The 17,537-nt window shown below is 41.4% G+C and overlaps 3 protein-coding genes across 3 annotated transcripts; 1 reads left to right on the plus strand and 2 right to left on the minus strand.

Moving 5' to 3' along the window:
* The first annotated feature begins 106 nt into the window (after nucleotides 1-106).
* On the plus strand, nucleotides 107-4,554 carry nudcd2 (NudC domain containing 2). The gene is made up of 4 exons (XM_015943584.3): nucleotides 107-438; nucleotides 3,068-3,116; nucleotides 3,215-3,366; nucleotides 4,194-4,554. Exons 1-4 carry the CDS (start codon nucleotides 250-252, stop codon nucleotides 4,275-4,277), a joined length of 474 nt encoding a protein of 157 aa, XP_015799070.1. The 5' UTR covers nucleotides 107-249; the 3' UTR covers nucleotides 4,278-4,554.
* Nucleotides 4,521-7,641, minus strand: ccng1 (cyclin G1). The gene is made up of 6 exons (XM_015943560.3): nucleotides 7,444-7,641; nucleotides 6,393-6,650; nucleotides 6,056-6,309; nucleotides 5,883-5,961; nucleotides 5,653-5,763; nucleotides 4,521-5,548 (listed from the first exon to the last, which is right to left on the minus strand). Exons 2-6 carry the CDS (start codon nucleotides 6,648-6,650, stop codon nucleotides 5,357-5,359), a joined length of 894 nt encoding a protein of 297 aa, XP_015799046.1. The 5' UTR covers nucleotides 7,444-7,641; the 3' UTR covers nucleotides 4,521-5,356.
* A 608-nt stretch (nucleotides 7,642-8,249) lies between these two features.
* septin8 (septin-8-A) lies at nucleotides 8,250-16,815 on the minus strand. The gene is made up of 10 exons (XM_015943536.3): nucleotides 16,657-16,815; nucleotides 14,947-15,061; nucleotides 14,680-14,875; nucleotides 13,810-13,996; nucleotides 13,575-13,736; nucleotides 12,153-12,249; nucleotides 11,864-12,032; nucleotides 11,431-11,563; nucleotides 11,162-11,352; nucleotides 8,250-8,891 (listed from the first exon to the last, which is right to left on the minus strand). Exons 1-10 carry the CDS (start codon nucleotides 16,684-16,686, stop codon nucleotides 8,837-8,839), a joined length of 1,335 nt encoding a protein of 444 aa, XP_015799022.1. The 5' UTR covers nucleotides 16,687-16,815; the 3' UTR covers nucleotides 8,250-8,836.
* Nucleotides 16,816-17,537: the final 722 nt, after the last annotated feature.

Consider the following 17,537-nt stretch of genomic DNA (forward strand, 5'->3'; position numbering starts at 1 on the left):
AATTAATAAATAAAAGAAGACTAGTGGCTCAGCCACCTGTCAGGCTCACAAAATTAACTCTGTGCCGTGTAGTTCCTGTTTCTAGACACAAGGGGGCGCTGCAGCCGTGAGCTCATATCTAACCGGAAATATACAGAGAGGAAGAGGTGCAAGTTTGTCCAGTAGGGAACCTGAAATAAGATAAAACAGAACGACGTGGAGGTTGTTTATAAAACCTTTAAACCCAGTGGGTCGGTGTGAAGTCTCACCATGTCGGTACACTTTGAGGAGAGGAGCGGCGTCATCCCCTGCAAGACCCCCTGGGGCTCCTGGTACCAGACCATGGAGGAGGTCTACATCGAAGTCACCGTGCCTCAGGGAACCTCTGCTAAGGAGGTGAAGTGCCATTTAGGAACCAGAGACATCGAGCTGCATGTCAGAGGGAATGAAATATTCAAGGTAATATTCAGCAGGACGTAGTTTGATCTGATCGTTTTTATTATCAGACATTCCTGATTCTGATCGGGATGGAGACAGCCGGGAAGAGGCATCTAGGCTGTTCTGATTGGAGTCAGTTATAATCTGTTTGATTTTTATTCACTTTAATATTTATGTCTCTTATCGTTTAATTTACTCTTAGGTTTGTTTCTACAATCTAAAATTAATCAATAACAAATGCACCAATTCTAAATGTAGGACAGATGCTGATGTGTTTTAACAGCTTTGACCCATTTGGCCAATTCCAGTTATCTACTATGTTTACAACCCTATTTACCAAATAAAACCCAGTTTTCCAACTGCCTACTCCTCAGTGGGAGCTGCTGGTGTCTATCTCCAGCAGTCACTGGGCAAGAAGCGAGTTGGGGGACACTCTGGACAGGTCACCTGTCCATCACAGAGACGGACAAGACACACACTCACACATATGGACAATTTATGTTTTTGGCCTGTGGGAGAAAACCATAGATGTATAAAAACCATGGACAAACCTCACCCATTGCTTTCCAAAAGACATTTATGAAGTCAAATGGGCGGTTCCCACCACCACCATCTTTGCCGTGTCACATGTCTCGTCACGCCCAGACAATCCAAAAATAGGAAAAGACTTGGAGCTGAGAGTGATGGGCTCGACACACGGGAGGCGACATCGCCTCTCCTCCTTTCATTTTCGATGAGACATGTGCGACAAAGCGATAATCGCGGGTCTCCCTCCTACCAAGAAAAACGTGAAAAACGTGCATGTGAAATTTTGCGTTCGTGCACGTGTCGTGCACAGGCGATCCCAGAAAGTTGAAATATTTTCAACTTTTCATCGCTGTCGCTCGGAAGAGGACCAATCAACGGAGGTTTCATTCACTGACCAATGAGCGGACAGGATGCTCCGCACACCTCCGAGCAAACACGAAGGAGAAGTTGATTATTATTATGTTTTATAAAGTAAAATCAGAAGTAAGATTTCACATAACTCTAGCAGCACCTTGTGAAACATCATATCTACCACTTTATTAACTCTGAACCGCTTAAATAACCTTAATTCCCTCCAACCTGACACAGCCAAACAAAACAACGGAAGTTTCGATTTCGCCATGGAACAGAACGCGGGTCGCCTCCCGTGTGTCGAGCCCATGAGGCTGTAGGGGTAGGCACGAATGATTGACACCCATAAACCCTGAACCAGTGTAGCTACGAGCTAACCCGAAGCTACACAAAGCTTGTAGCTAACCATTAAAATACAAGCACAGCCTCAGACCCCCGTGATCGGAGTCGGGCGCCCAGGCCGCGTACGTGAACTCGCGCTCTGCTCCTGCACAGCAGTTGGAGATCTAACCTGAACCTACACGGAGCTTGGAGCCAATGGGAGTAGCTACTAAGTACCTGAGCTAACCTGAAGCTAACGGGTTTTTGGGCGCTTTTAGCCAGAAAAACTCAGTTGAGTGACTCAAAGTTGAAGCAGCATCAACTGAATGAGCTGCAGTGCTTCTGTGGTCACCCTCAGACCTCCACAGACAACCAGGATGACTACAGCCTCACATGGGAGCCTGGAAAAGCCAGGAGGCCATATGGCTTGGCTGCCTCTAGCAACTGTTCCTGGCCCGGAGAAGCCGGACATCTCCGCTAGCCTAGGCCAGCCAGCTTACCCAGCTCAAGTTTCAGAACCCAGCCAGTTGAACCAACACATTATATATTTTAACCCATCTTCAACCAAGCAGTGTTATGTCAAATGCGCAACATTTCCCCCATTCAACCAGCAAAATGAAGTAGAGAAATATTATTTTACTTACTGATAAAAAGGAAGCCGAAACTTCTTGGATGATCTCTTAGCACATTGAATAGCACATCCTGCCGTCTTTGTCCAAATGATTCCACGATTAACATCTGAACACAAACTCACAGAGGACACAACTAAAGTTCAGAGTCTAAACAGCCAAACATCTATTAACGTGAGTCCAAGGCCGAGGCCTTCCCTGGAGCTAGCCTCTAGCACTAGCTTTGATGCTCATGCAACCGGTCAATCATATCAAAATATTCATCATTTCAAGCATTTGATTACAACACCCCCAGGCCCAGAGTGGTCATGTCAAACTAGATCCATTTAACCTAAAATGGTTTCTGGAGCCAGGCTGTAAACATGTTCATTTCTGCTGAGCATTTGGAATTTTTAACATGGGAGTCAATGTGAATTTGCTCATTCCTGGTGCCAGTCCCCATCAGATGAGTGGAGGACTTTAGTTTTTGTCACTCCTGTGTTGGCTTCATCTTTTTGCTCCTCGATTCCCCCTTGGAGCAAACCCACATATGCATGAGAACATGAATGTGCAGGAATGGTGCTACCATGCAGCCTTTCTGTCATTGTTCTTTTTGTTTGTTTGGATTCTTGAATGCAACCATTCCCCGCAGTAATAAAAGGACCCAGTCCATGTATTTACCATCTCTTATGTGTGGAAGTTTTTACATGTGTGGAAGGATCTGACGACCCGCCAAATCCAGGATCTGCTGGTCAGAAACCAGTAACAGCCGTCCAAACCAGACTGGGTGCATCTCTATTCTAACTGCTACTTAATACATGTCCTTTCTTTTACTTTGACAGGGAACGTTGTTTGGCACCACTGTGTCTGATGAAGCTACCTGGACGCTGGGTAAGTCAACTACAGCTAATTAACTTACTTTCCTGTAAACGTACAAACTCCAGCCTCCTGTCATATTTGTATCATTGGTTTTTCTCCTTTCTCCTCAGAGGATAAATGTCTCATCCGTATCGTTTTAATGAAAACCAACAGAGAAGCTGGGAACTGCTGGCCCTCCCTGCTGGAGGGAGAGTACTGTGCAAATGCCTGGGTCCAGGACCAGATGCAGAGAAAACTCACTCTGGAGAGGTTTCAGCGAGAGGTTTGTTTCGTTCTCCACAACCTGAGACTCACGCTGCTTGTTGTCAGGACAATAAACTCAATAAATGAACAAAAGGAAATGTCAGGATTTCAGTAAACCTCACTCTTGGATGAAGCAGCTGACACAGAGGCGTTCAAGTTTAGAACAAATGTTGATTTATGGAGCAATTCTATAAGAATGTTGTAATATTTACCACATAGAGCACAGTAAGTCACTTTGACCAGAGGTCTTGTCCTAGAAGGGACTTTGTTGACTTGCTTGTTTATGATCAGAAAACCAGCAGGATTCCATTAATGAAAGGCTAAAAACACAAAACACAACCTTTCTCAGTGGTCTAGTGGTAGAGTGTCCGCCCTGAGACTGGGAGATTAGGGTTCGATTCCTGGTCGGGTCATACCAAAGACTTTGAAAAATGGGACCCAATGCCTCCCTGCTTGACACTCAGCATTAAGGGGGTTGGATTGGGGGGTTAAACCACCAAATAGTTCCCGAGCGCGGCTGTGTCTGCAGCTCACCGCTCCCCCAGGGGATGGGTCAAATGCGGAGAACAAATTTCGCACACACATCAGTGTGATGGGACTTTAACAATGCAGCTCCATTCTTTATACTTCATTCAAGAACATTTTCAATATATTGTAAGATCTTAAAACAGCTTTCTTGTTATTTCAGGCAGTTGAAATGGAAGTTCTGATTTTATTAACCTGTTCTTGCTACATGTGTGATGTTGTCAGGCTGTTTGAAAAGCAAACTTACGTCTTAATTCTTTTTTTTTTTTTTTTTAAAGCTTTCTACGGAAAGACTAACATGGTTAATTTTTTTTCCCTTAGAATCCTGGATTTGACTTCAGCGGTGCAGAAATTTCGGGGAACTTTGCTGGCGGCGGTCCCGACTTTTCCAGCTTACAGCAGTGACGTTAGCGTTGATGTGAAAACCTGGTCCACACCCAAGTGTTACTTCTGCCTGTTCACCACACACACAGGCACAGGTCCTCTGTTCTGAGAGCAGACATCTTTATAAACGGAAGGCTTGTCAGAGCTGCTCTTTTCTCTGGATTCTCTGCCACAAGACTTTTTAAAAGCCTTGTTTGAAAAGTTATAAAGTCCACAGCGAGAAAATGGGAGAACTTTTCTTAGTATTTGTTAAACACAAAACAGTTATAGCTTTTCAATAAAATTTTATTGAAAGGTACAGGTGCACAAGTTTGTCAGATGGGGCTTTCCTTTGACCGTTTTGAACTCTAGAACACCATTACTGTCACTAGCAAAAACGTCCCAGGCAGGGAAACTGGGAAAGAAAATGCTGAACAAATTCCAAGCTGCATTCCCATGACAATGGCAACTTTTAGTGAACTAAAACTAATTTCAATCACATGGTGTCCACAGAATGTGGATTCAGTGAAAACAACTTAGGTGTTGAACATTTCAGTTCGAACATAACGTTAGCCACGAGTGACCGCGTCACCACTCGTTCCACTTCAATGGTCTAAACCAGGAGCGCTCCCTCACCTCATCAAAAAAAAAAAAAAAAAATCATCACCTTGGGTAGGAGTGTGCAATTCAGGACAGCTTATCAACCTAGGGTGGGAGTTAAGGATCTTGGGCCCGATTTCTTGGTTCCGTCTTTGATGTTCTCAAAATCCTTCTCCCTCCTCTTCCACATGGTGGACTGAGGACCTAGGTGGTTCAATACTTTAAGCTTAAAACCAAAAACCCATACCAGGGAATACCAAAAACCTCAGTACAGATTCAAACAGGTACATAAGTGTACACCTGTGCAGGCAACACAACCAGAAAAGCTAAACTCAGCAGTGTGGCAGCTGATCCACCTCAAAAGGGACAAATAGTGTGTTTAATCAACCTTATAGGAAACAAAAGCTTTTCCTTAAAGAAATGCATCATCGTTGATGAAAGTCTGTAAGGAAAATAAAGGGTTACTGGGTGACCGTTACAGTGAGGACAACTGTGACGTCACCCGTCCCTCTGCCCCCGGTTTAACTAGCAGACTCGGGGATGGTGGGTAGATGAGCGATCTTGTAGTAGCTGTGCTTCAGCTGACGAGCAGTTCTTCCTGAGATTGTCCAGCGGAGTCTCTGGCCGATGGTTCTGGAGCACTTGGTGGTGGCGTATTCAGCTAGACACTTTCCGACCAGCTCTCGGACACACACCAGGTCACCGTCTTTCACCTACGGTACACAGAAATGATGGTTGTTGTTTTTTTTTTGTTTATTTTAAATGCAAACATCAGTTATATGTGTCTGCAAAAATTGTGGTTTTCTACAACACTTACATTCAACTGCTGCTGCAAGTTTTTCAGAGCCTCGAATACTTTGTTTGCGTGCTCCGGGTCATGTTGTTCCTGTGCCTCAAAGCACAGCAGAGCAATGGCAAAAAGAGATGGCTGTAAAAAGCAGAACCTTTAGTTCTTTTTACCATAAGCAGTGATTATGCACATATTTATGGCTTTAAAATCAACATAACTTCCCATAGTTTTAATTAAGGGGAGGTTTTAGGGCTTACTTTAATTTTAGAGAAGACAAACGAGCAGTGGCACGCTTTTAGCTGGGCCTCCAACCTTTCAATGCTCAGGATCTTCCTGCTGTAAAATAAGTATTGAAAAGGTTCAGTCTTTACAAGACGAAACCAGAAGTATTTGTTCTTCAGGTTGATGGACTAAAAGCATGAATCCTTACCTCTCAGTGTCGAGCTGCTCCTGGATGTGACTGTGAAGCAGGCGGACAAAGTGCAGCGCTGTGGGGGCTTTCACCTTCCAGTAGAGCTTCTCCATGATGATCTTCTCCATTCTGATCATGTCGGACACCGTAAAGCGATTCTGACTAATGCGGATCAGATCACTGGCCAGCGGCACGTTCTTCTCCTCCTCTGAAGACTTCACAGCAATGTAAAAGCAGCACAGTCCAACACAGGACAGGTGCTTGGGTTGAATCTGTAGACCACACAACGTCATGATCACAAGCTGTTTTGGGGACATTGTGGATTCACTTTAGAGGCACTACTGCAAAGACAAACCTTCATCACAGAGAGGAACCGATCTAGCAAGCTGGTGGCCAGTGAGAAGGTCTCTGAGCTGAAACCAAAAAACCTGGTGAGGGAGAGCAGGTCCTTAACTTCCAGTTCTCTCAACCTGGTGGTCATCCTGAGGTTGTTGTCCTGGGCACTCTCGATGAGCCTCAGACCACTCAGCTTTGGTTGGTATCGGCCTTCCAGGTCCATCAGGGCCTTCAGCTGAACTGCAAAGGGCTTTGCTCCAGGTGTTGTGTCAATCATCTGAACAGACAAAAGGAAAATCAATACCCACACCAACTCACCCAGAAAACACACCTGTGATTTTCACATAATCCAACTAATAAATGCCAAGTCATGGCTATGTTTCAACATAATGCGTTTCCACCTCTTAAATGTGAGCAACAACTGTTTTAATCCATGACTAATTGATGCAATATTCATATTAAGTCATTTCCTGAAGATCTGTCATTATTAAACATTAACTGTTAAGGGTGATCATACCAGTAGGTTGCTGCGTAACTAGTTCAGCAGTCAGTAAAAGGACAACACAGAACAAGACCACTTCCATTGACCTTAATAATGCTCGTAAAGACTCCGTTTTTCTAAAACTTCATGTAAACACTACTTCCAGTGTTCTAATCAGGTTTTGATGGTTTGGACGAAGGTTGGAGGAGCGGGTCTTGTTGAGGAAGGTCCTGCGTCATGTCGGGACATGTTCCTGCCGCACACATTAATGCAACACCAATGATGACAACAAACTACTGACGCAACACCGTCTAACTACACCAACTGGGGTTAAAACTGGATTGACTACCACTGTCCGCCTTTAGTAGGATATAAACAACGTAAATGTTGAAGGTTTAGGGGACATATGAAGTAAAGTGGAACAGAAAGGTCAGTTGTTAGCTAGCACTGCTAACGCTAGCTAAAATCAATCCAAGTTAGTACGATGCTTGTTTCTGACGAACTATCTGACAACTAAACGCTTAACAGTAAAATATACAAAATGACAAACATACTTATTTTAACGTACATAAGAGCTTGGTTTACTTACCTTGAGAGGTTACTGCTTTTATATTTAAATAAAATTGCCTGAAAAAATCCTTACGCGCGTTGAAAATGCGAATGTAAAGAAGTAAAATAACACAAAGGTGTAAGTATGAACTGTTACTAAATCAAGGTTTAAGCATAGGTTAACTTCTGCCTATGCACACCCCCTACCCTTGGAGTAAGGCGACGGGGAAAAGGACTGATTAGGTAAATAAGAAGGAATAAAACGGAGCTCATGTTCTGACATTCTGACTTCTCATTGGCTGCTAACCCGTGACAGTTTTGATTTTCTATTCCAATTAGATAAGACACCAGTCGATCACAATCACGCCCCGCCTTCTTTTTTGCTGAGAAACCAATCATTGTGAAGCACCCAAAAATGGCCTGAAGGAAAAAAGAGGAGCAACTGTTTGCTCATATTTGGTGACAAAAATTTACATTTAGTGGATACTATTACCTTCACAGTTAAAAATAGCTCATATATTTATATATTAAATAAATAAAGCCTTACTACTTACATTGGTGTTTGATCATTTTAAGGCCTTGTCAGTCACAATGGAAACAATTCAATTATTCAAAATAGTGACATAAAAGATATCAAATTATTCCAAAGACAACAGGGAAGACTAAGCAGAAAATTAATGTAACAAACGTTTTGGACAAAGTACAGGTTCACCTCTTGTTTAAACGGAGAACTGCATGGAAGTTTCTAGAAGGATCTGATCCTGCAAAGCATGCAACTTACCAATGTGGAAAATGCATGTCTTAGTTTTTTAAGTCAATAGGAAGACATGGGGTAAGAAGAACAAACATTATTCAACAAACTGACTCTTTATTACATCAGGGTTCATAATCTGCAAGTGGGCTTCCACTGTCCCATAACAGAGTGTCTATATACATCCAGTCATTTTCACATAACAGAATATATCATTTCTGTAGTTTAAACAGGTAAATATTTCTATCTACATCTTTAGGAAATATTATAAGGATAGAAATTTCAGAATGACAAGACACCATTGTTGGAAATATGATGCAAGACAGTATTTCTACTGATTTAAAGTGCTTTAAATTATTATATGACTACAAAAAGTACATATTTTAACAGTGATAGAACATGAGGTTAATACTGTGTTTTCACAGTGTTAGTTTACAGGCATGACATGGTAAACTCACATTTAGTACTAACACATTTTGGCAAAGGAATGTCATTAATACTTGCTGGAATGCAGGAGCCATGCAGAGAGCATGCTACAGAAAGATTAAAGAGCAACGCTTTGCAGACATGGAAGACTTCAGAAACCCCCAAGAATGTTTCATATCCATAAAATCTGGATTGAACATTGTAAAAATGAAACACCTGATAGTTAGTCTGATGGCTTCGTGCGGCAGAAAGTCTTCTAATTCAAATTCCGTCCTGAGGTTAAGGAGCAGGCAGATGGAAGGCTAAAGAAGCTATGAAAGGAAAGGGAAACATTATTTCAATATGCAACAGTTATTAGGACAACTAATGAATGCATAAACATGTGTATTCAGAGAGAAAATGTCAGGCAAATCTCTGTTTTTGTTCAGGACACAAACAAACCCGTGGCTCTGACTAAAAACAACCAGTTTAACAGGAATGCTGAGAGTTCTGGTAATGGTGAATGTGTTTGAGTGTGTGATGGACATGTGTGAGGAGAGGAAGAAACATCCAGATACCCCGCCCCTGTGCAAAGCTGACACCCTCAGTGGGGGGAAAGCAACCCCATCATTTAAAAGGCAATAGTCAAACTGATTTATTTTGTAGCATCATGTAGCAAATATCCATGTTTAGGACTCAAGATTGTCCCATAAGTCTGATAAATGATCTCACAGAGATCATAGGAATTAGTTTGAAAGGGAAGAATGGAGAGGAGCAGATCTTTAAAGCCGGGCGGACACTGTGCAACTTTTTCACTCGTAGTGTTCGGCTTCAGCTCAAACTGTACAACTTCCCCTCAGCGGATGACGCGCTAAAGCAGAGACACTTTGGGAAGTGAACAGGATTTTTTTTTAATAAACATGAGCGATGCCAAATGTGATGCAGAAGCCTCAGCTCTTTCTCTGTTCTCTTTTTAAGGGGCGGAGCCTCATGAATGAGACAAAAGTGATGCACACTTTTTTTTTCAAATGTCTTCATTTATTAAAACTAACTTAATTTTTCATGGGGAAGTTTATATTTCCACAATAAAAGCTTTCCAAACAATAAAATGGTCTTCCAAATTCCAGAAATCAAAAGAATCACATATTTTATATAAACCACAGTTTTACATCCTGGCACCATTAATACGAAAAAAGTGTATTCCGAGTTAAGAAGTCACTTTTAAAACCTTTAACTAAAGATAAACATATAGTAATACTCTGAAAAATGAAAGCTAAGAATTATAACTATCGACCTAGTTGAACATTGGCAGCATCACAAATAGATGCACTAAGTGAAGCTACTGTTTAAAGCACACAGCGACTCCATAGCCTTCATGTAAACCAGGCAGTAAGAAGGCTGGACATGAACAGAATTAAAGGCCACCGCTCTTGTTTATTTTCTCCCTCTAACAGCAGAAACATTCTGGTTTTACTGAACATTTTGATCCACATAAGAACAAAGAGTGGAAATTAAAAAAGAGAAGAAGCCAAAAATATTAGCTCTTAACAATAATAAGAATGGTGGGTTTGGGTTATTATCTTAAGCCTCCACTGATTTTACATATATTAAAGGCTAAGGGTCATTGAACCCCACTTATCAATATTTTATCATTTAAAGGGGACTATAGGAAGTTTTGGCTTGCTGTTAGCACCCTCTAGTGTCCATTTGTAGAACAGAAGGCAAGAGCTATCTCCTTGCTGTGCGTTCGTCTTTTTATCACCTTGATCTAACATCTGAAATGTCTCCCAGCCTTTCTTTGTGTCTACAGGAGGGATTCATCACTAAATTTTTAAAAAAAATCAGCTGCGTTCACGATCTAAAACCTGATCATGAACAGGAAACGTGCTGGAACCAGACTGCAGAGCCAGGTATGTCAGCTTAATTTTTTCTAAGCGGCCTGTCACTCTGAAGTTGCAAGTGGAACATTTTGGCTACAGGGGGCAATAGTGGTAGGCTGGCCTTTCATTAACCTTATAAAGGGCAATTTTAGCACATATTGGCTTAAGAAAATGATTTAAAAATATAAAAAAGTTGCAAAGCATCCCCTTAATAAAGCTAAATAGTGACTGAATGTTTTTAACAGCTCCACGACTTCCGCTTTCGTAACTCTCCTGTTATATGTATGCACAAGAAAATTATTAATATTGCCCCCATCATCATCTGTGTTGCACGTGGCGTAAGCATCAGTGAGACGATTCAAATGTAAACAGAAGTGTCTCCCCGTCTGAGAGACAGTCTGGCAGGTCATCCTGCAGAGACATAAGCGTCGGGCTGTGTCGTGCAAGCTTCATACGTGTCTGGGCACAGTGTCAGTCTGTTTGTGTCTCTGAGCTTTAAAAAAAAGGCCTGTGGGTACTCCACCTCATTAATCCTCTCCACGTCCTATCATGACAACATGGACAAGATTTGATGAGACAAGTCTGTTTCTTATGACTCTGTGTGACATTCAACAACTCATCATTGACTAGCTGGAAGAGTTTTTGGTTCTTTTGGAGGCTGCAGCGGTGGCTAACGGTGACGGTGCAGGAACAACACGATTAGAAATGAAGACCAGACTCACTTCTTCTTGTCTTTATCCTTTTTGAGCGGCTGCTGTGAGCATCCTTGCAGGGCTTGTCCCATCAGCGTGTCAGCAGCCACCTTCCTCCGGTTGAAGGCGTTCATCTCCTCCTCCAGCTCTCGCCTCTTCTCCTCCAGACTCTTCTTCTCTTCGTGATGCAAGCGCTTAAGCTGCTCGAACCTCTCTTGGAGCTACAGATCGTGACAGAAGGCACGATGAAAGGAAACACCGGATATGTTTTACAGATGGAGAACGGGTGAAAACCTCACCTCTTTTTCCTTTTCTTTCAGTTCTGCCTCAGTTTCTTTCACTTTGTTGACAAACATCTGTCTCATGGACTCCTCCTTGTGCTGCAGCTCTCTGATTAACTCCTTTCTTTTGGCTTCATACGTCTCCTGGAGGCTGGAGATCAGAGGACGTGTCATCAGCCAGAAGATTAGCTGCTCGTTCGCTGCGTTTGGGTCAGAAGTTTTATAATCCTAACAAAATAGATCAGTTGTTTTGTGCGGAGGAATTTGTTTAATAAAAAAGGTGTTCCACTTTGATTGAACCCTTTAAAATAAACCACGTTTTACAGTTTAAACCTGCGTTTCTGTGTGCTGTTTCATGGATGAAGCAGTTCAGCAACATCATAACCAACCGGACAGATTTACTCGAGTAAACTGTTCAGATGAATCACACCCAGCGCGTCCCTAATTTCACCTGAACGACTGGCTGTCAGGGTCCGTGTCCTTGAAGCCCATCTCTTCCAGCTTGCAGCGACGGAACAGCTCGTAGTGACGAGAGTGCGTTTGCTCCCGGAGATCCTCCATATTAACACGCAGCAACATCTCTCTCAGCTTCACTAAATCACAGTGATCCTCGTTCTCCACTGGTTAGACAGAACACAAAAGACTGCTTCAGACATATCGTTTGAATGAAAACATTTAAATCTTGTTTTCAAATTAATCTAAACTGAACACTTGCACAAGAAACTAATTAGATGCGTCACCCTGCACCGCTCCCCAGGGGTACATCCTTCCTTTTACCATCCGGTTTCCTATTTTAACATCGTCGGTGCTTCCGACCACAGCGAAGGGGAAACAGTTCTGAAACAGCACAAGAGAAATTATCTTTATAGATAATTGAGCAATCCTTTATCTTGTTTTATTATGCCCCTTGACCTATATCTTTGGCTTTTATTTGTTTTATGTATAGATTTGTTGACCGCTGCAGGGGTCCTTCATATTTTCATTTCTTTTTTACGTGCGTACAACACTTTGGTTTGTCTCCTGGACGATGGAAAGTGCTTTAGAAATAAAATTGATGATAGTTTAATGTAAAATGACCTGGAAGAGTCATTTATGTTTAACGTGACATGAGGTGCTCTTTAAAATGTCAAGGATGATTGAAATACTGGACCAACCATTTTAGATGGTTATTTTTTGTTTGTTTGTTTGTTTGTTTTTACCAAATATTTTTTACATTATTGTAAATAAATAAACATCTCATCTTAGTGTAAATGTTAAGCTCACTTGACTCTTTTCACACCCTGATCCGATATATATTTATTTTTCAAACAAACTAAAATATAACTTAGAATTAGTCAATGTGAAGTAATTTTATAACAGTTTGAGCTCGCTCAGTTTCTCGCCTGCAGGAAGGATTTCTGACACATGCGCTAACGCGCCTACTCTTCAGAAACCAAATACAACACGAGACAATGTTGATCCTTGTTGAAATAACTTATTATTTTCACATTTTCAAATCTATTTTTACAAAATCTTTCTTCAGGCTGTGTTGCAAACCTGGTCTGTTTTACTGCACACGTTCACCGCTAGGGGGCAGTCTCAGCAACATGTGGAACAATCTGGTTTATGCTTGCTTGTCACTACTTTCAAAATAAAATAAAGTGCAAACACTACTACTACTATTAATCATCATCATCATCATAATAGACACATGGAAATAATGATTATTTCACATAAAAGAAATAAACCCATTTATATCTTACAGAAATCTGAAGATAAATTAACAATTTTCTAGTATTATTTTCCCTTTATTACCTTTCTTTTCTGTCTAATTTATTAATAAATAACAAAATTAATTTTTTCTGTTATTTGTCTTGAGTTATTTCTGTGTATATTTATAAATTTATGTCTGATTTCTTCACTGATTTATTATTCTGTCTTGTGCCACTCCTCATACTTTTCCTATTTGAATTTTAATTTTTCTGTATTTATTTTCTATTAAAAATGTTGCTCAATGTAAATCAAAACTAATGCTATGAAAGTTTATTCCATTTTTCACAGAGAAATCCGCTGATGTGTTTAGCTTTATATTGGCCTACAAGGCCAAAGATTTACTCATAAAATACATCATTTCTGGGTGGGTGTGTGTGTGTGGTGGTGGTGGGGGGGGGGTTATGACTCACGTTTATAGAGGAGTTGATCTCTGCAACATCCTCATCCTCCGTAGGAAACTGGTAAATCTGCACCCCATAGCTGAGCAGCTCATTCATTATGTTCCTCTTCAGGTTCTTCAGGTCGTTCTTAGATATAATGTCAGCCTTCCCTATCACAGGTATGAGATTCACCTGCAAGGAAACCAACCGTGAGCGGCAGACATGAGGAACCGGTGAAACACACAGAGGCTGAATGTTCCATCACCTTGCTCTCCAGCTTCTTCATCGTGATGAGGTCGAGGGCCTTCAGGGAATGCCCGTTGGGAGAAATAAAGTACAGGCACACGTGGATTCTGGGGTCGTCGTAGTTAAAGAGGGAACGTTTGATTTTTAGCTCTTCTTCAAGATACTTCTCAAACTGGGCATCAATGTGGTCCAGAATGGGTTTGTAGCTGAAAAGGGAAGGAGAAAAACATTATAAATTATATTTTATTCCTACATTTGTGAACAGTGGAGATTGAATGGCCTCTTCGTTGCCTCAGAGACACGTCAGTATCCGGGTTACAAACACCACACCCAGTCAAGAACGGCAGACTTTAATACTTCCTGCTGATTCAGGAAATTCTCTATTGATCACTCCCCATGAACCCTTCTAGACCTCACGCCAAATGGGCTTTCTTACTCTAGAATCCATCATCAGACAGCAAGAGGAGGGAAACAGGCAGTTATCTCATAAACATTTGTTTATTTAATTTCTAACATCTCAGTTTCCTTATTTGTGCCAGACTCTGCAAAACCGAATTGTTAAACTCTACTAAAAAGTTGCTGCCAATTACTTTTTATGTTTTCTCGTTTTTACCATCTAGATCAGGGGAGGGCATCAGAGGCACAAGTGAAAAACTTGGTCCAAGTCAGGAACTGAAAAATCCACCAACTCTTAAAATATTAGAAGAAAACTCAGAAAAGCAGATTAATGATAACATGCTACTGCAGCGAAGAGGAGGAGCTGCTGGGTTTATCACTGCTTGTCCCGGTGCATTGTGGGACTGGTAGTTTTAGTGGTATTTGTACCAAACACCCTGTTACAAGTGGGATTAAAGAGTGACACGTCTGGGCCTTGGGACTGACTCTGCACCTTTCCTCGTTGTTGATCTGGTCTCCGAACCCTGCGGTGTGAACGATGGTCAGCTTGAGTTTGACGGTGTTCTCCTGCAGGTCGTACGTCTGAGAGCGCAGCCGTACTTCCTCCTCATAATGACTGGCTTCTTCGTTCTCAAACGTTCTACCGAAAAGGGTGCTCATCAGAGTCGACTTGCCGATTCCGGTCTCACCTTTAGAGAAAAACGATAAAGTGATGACTTGATGATGCTTTTCACTTCTAAAGTGAGTGATTGAGACGTACCAACACAGAGGATGTTGAAGCAAAATCCACGAGCAACTAATTTGTTGACCAGCTGACAGGGAAGACTGTCGAACCCCACATGGCCACTGAGCTCCAGGCTTCGCTGTTCTTCATTCTGACGTGAAACATTTAGAAAGAAAATGCAAATAACTGAGGAAAATCCGAACAAGCCTTTAAAACAATGAGTCAAAACCAGTTTCTGCCTCATCATTATCTGAGAATGAGGTTCTCTCTGTCTGCAGCTGACTCGCCGTTTGGGTTATAGCAAGCCAAAAAGACCAACAAAAGTAGGTTGTAGTTTAAAGGTGGCAAGAAGTCACTCTAAGCATCTTTTGGCCCTCTTGCTAGCTTCTTTAATGTGTTTGATTTGTGTGTTTCTGAACCTAACGTCTTCATCCCACAGCATTGAGTCATTATTTCACAGCAGAGTGAACCCAACTGAACGGATGTGAGGATGTGGCACGCTGAGAGGAGCTGCAGATTCACCAGAGGATGCTGACATCCCGCAAAAAGGCTCAACATGAAGTCCGAGGAGAAGTGGTCAATGCAACAAGCATCTGTCTCTCTCTGTCTCTCTCTCTCTCTCTCTCTCTCACACACACACACACACACACACACACACACACACACACACACACACACACACACACACACACACACACACACACACACACACACACACACACAAAGAGCTCTTTATCTGGGGGTTATTTCACATGGTGGGAAGCTATCCAAGCTGGGAGCTGATGATGTTGAAGCAACACACTGAAGTCTGCTATTCTGCACTATACAGCTTTCTGACAACAATCAAAAGGTTAAATCGCTCCTCCTATTTTAAAATGTTTTGAGCAGCCAGACTTGTCTTGTTGTCTTCAACAGAGTCCTGATCTACGTTTACCCAGCCGTCACAACTTATTCTTTAGATTTAAGAAAAATAATGAAGGTAGAGAAGTAAAGATACTTTCTACAGCATCGTTGCAGCAACAGTATCTGACTGATCATATTTTCGGTGTCCAGTCTTACAGGAGAAGAGCTTCCGGTACAAGGAACCTCTCAGGAGATGAATGATTCAGGTCTGGAGCCTCGAAACTAAACCATCAGAAACTGCAGGACAGCTCACTGTGGATAAACTCGTGGTGATGTGTGAAACTGGGATTAAATTACTAAACAATCCAGTTTAAAATACCTTGTTCATTTCAGCAGCCTGTTATTCCTGAAGGATTCAAATAGCAGAGTTAATTATAAAATAAAATCACTCTTATGAAAACAAGAGACAAGCAGCAAAAGTTCTAAGAAGTTCAGAAAGTCTGAAGAGCTGCTGACCGAGAGCACGTTAACATTTTACAAGAAAAGTGAGGATCTCAAAATATATTAAAATTCAAGATTTTTGCCCGCATGTAATTTGATTGGCTGGTGGAGACCATTATAGTGAGCCTTCCCTGTCAGATCCCACCTGCCAGAGGTGTGGACCTACTGGGAACGGCAGAGATGAACGGTATCTGGACTGTTCCTGAAGCAGCAGCACCCTCCCTCTTTTCTTTATCTGCGTTCTTCATCAAAACAAAACGATGCGGGTTAGCATCTTCATTTCTATGGAGCCATCTGCAGCACCGCTCTGATTATATAAACAACATCATTCTGCTTAAAACCCCGCTGATGGTCACAAACACGAGTCTCCGCAGACACGCTCGCACAACGCAAACACATTACCTCAGTGGTCGCCATCATCATCATCATCATCTCAAACGGTGCAGGAATAATCTGTCTTCAACCTGCTGCCATCCGTTCAGCTGGGCTACTTCAAGGCAACACCCCCTCGATGCTGGAGGGCGACATTACAACCGCCTGCCTGTCACTTTAAATCCTGTGGGGCAAGCCGATGTAGCATTTAATCACATTCCTGTTTGGAGAATCTGTTGTTTCTTGTTTTTGGTCCGAGTGAGAGATAAAGGTGTGATAATAAATCAGTGTTTCAACATTTAAACAGGAAATAAAAAATAAAAGTAAAACATAAATAATGACTCGCGAAAACACAAATACAATATTTATTATAAATGGAGAAACTGTTGAGAATGTAATTGTGCATGACGTTGTTAAATGATAAGTTTGTTATTCTTTGAACGTTAATTGAGACTGAAGTGATATTTATTTATTTAACTTATGATACCCCGTAATGTCTTATATTGTTGTTATATTAAATTATATTTGGGATGTTTTATATTTTAAATTATGACTGGAACAATTTTATTTTGAATACCTAAAATAAAATGCAACACCTGCAGTGTAGATATAGTAAAAGCACCTTTTGTCTTTTCATCAGAAACAGGAATTGTCTATATGTGCTTTGAAAATTTAAACCAAAGCCCATTTTTCATCAAGTCCAGTTGGAAAAGAAACCTGCCAAACCTTTTCTTGCACTTTTTTCTGTCTTTATCTTTTTATTATGATTTTGTTCAAGTTTCTTGTCACGTATTTATAATCTTTTCAATGTTGGTTATGTTCAGCTGGTGAACAGTTACAAAAAAGTATGAGCAATGGGCTTCTAACTAAACAATAAAGAATTTTACATTAATTTCAAACTTAATTTAATT

The sequence above is a fragment of the Nothobranchius furzeri genome, chromosome 1 (genome assembly GCF_043380555.1).
Source record: "Nothobranchius furzeri strain GRZ-AD chromosome 1, NfurGRZ-RIMD1, whole genome shotgun sequence".
NCBI lineage: Eukaryota > Metazoa > Chordata > Actinopteri > Cyprinodontiformes > Nothobranchiidae > Nothobranchius > Nothobranchius furzeri.

What these genes read in the sequence shown, in the direction of transcription:
- nudcd2 (XM_015943584.3), top strand. Translation starts at nt 250, where the DNA reads ATGTCGGTACACTTTGAGGAGAGGAGCGGCGTCATCCCCTGCAAGACC. An exon ending in GAGGGAATGAAATATTCAAG is followed by an intron (nt 439 to 3,067) that starts GTAATATTCAGC and finishes TTACTTTGACAG; the next exon opens with GGAACGTTGTTTGGCACCAC. An exon ending in TGGAGAGGTTTCAGCGAGAG is followed by an intron (nt 3,367 to 4,193) that starts GTTTGTTTCGTT and finishes TTTTTCCCTTAG; the next exon opens with AATCCTGGATTTGACTTCAG.
- ccng1 (XM_015943560.3), bottom strand. Translation starts at nt 6,650, where the DNA reads ATGATTGACACAACACCTGGAGCAAAGCCCTTTGCAGTTCAGCTGAAG. An exon ending in GGTTCCTCTCTGTGATGAAG is followed by an intron (nt 6,310 to 6,392) that starts GTTTGTCTTTGC and finishes TGTGGTCTACAG; the next exon opens with ATTCAACCCAAGCACCTGTC. An exon ending in TTGTCTTCTCTAAAATTAAA is followed by an intron (nt 5,764 to 5,882) that starts GTAAGCCCTAAA and finishes TGCTTTTTACAG; the next exon opens with CCATCTCTTTTTGCCATTGC.
- septin8 (XM_015943536.3), bottom strand. Translation starts at nt 16,686, where the DNA reads ATGATGATGATGATGATGGCGACCACTGAG. An exon ending in CCCCTGGGGAGCGGTGCAGG is followed by an intron (nt 12,033 to 12,152) that starts GTGACGCATCTA and finishes CTGTCTAACCAG; the next exon opens with TGGAGAACGAGGATCACTGT. An exon ending in CCTGACAGCCAGTCGTTCAG is followed by an intron (nt 11,564 to 11,863) that starts GTGAAATTAGGG and finishes TCTGATCTCCAG; the next exon opens with CCTCCAGGAGACGTATGAAG.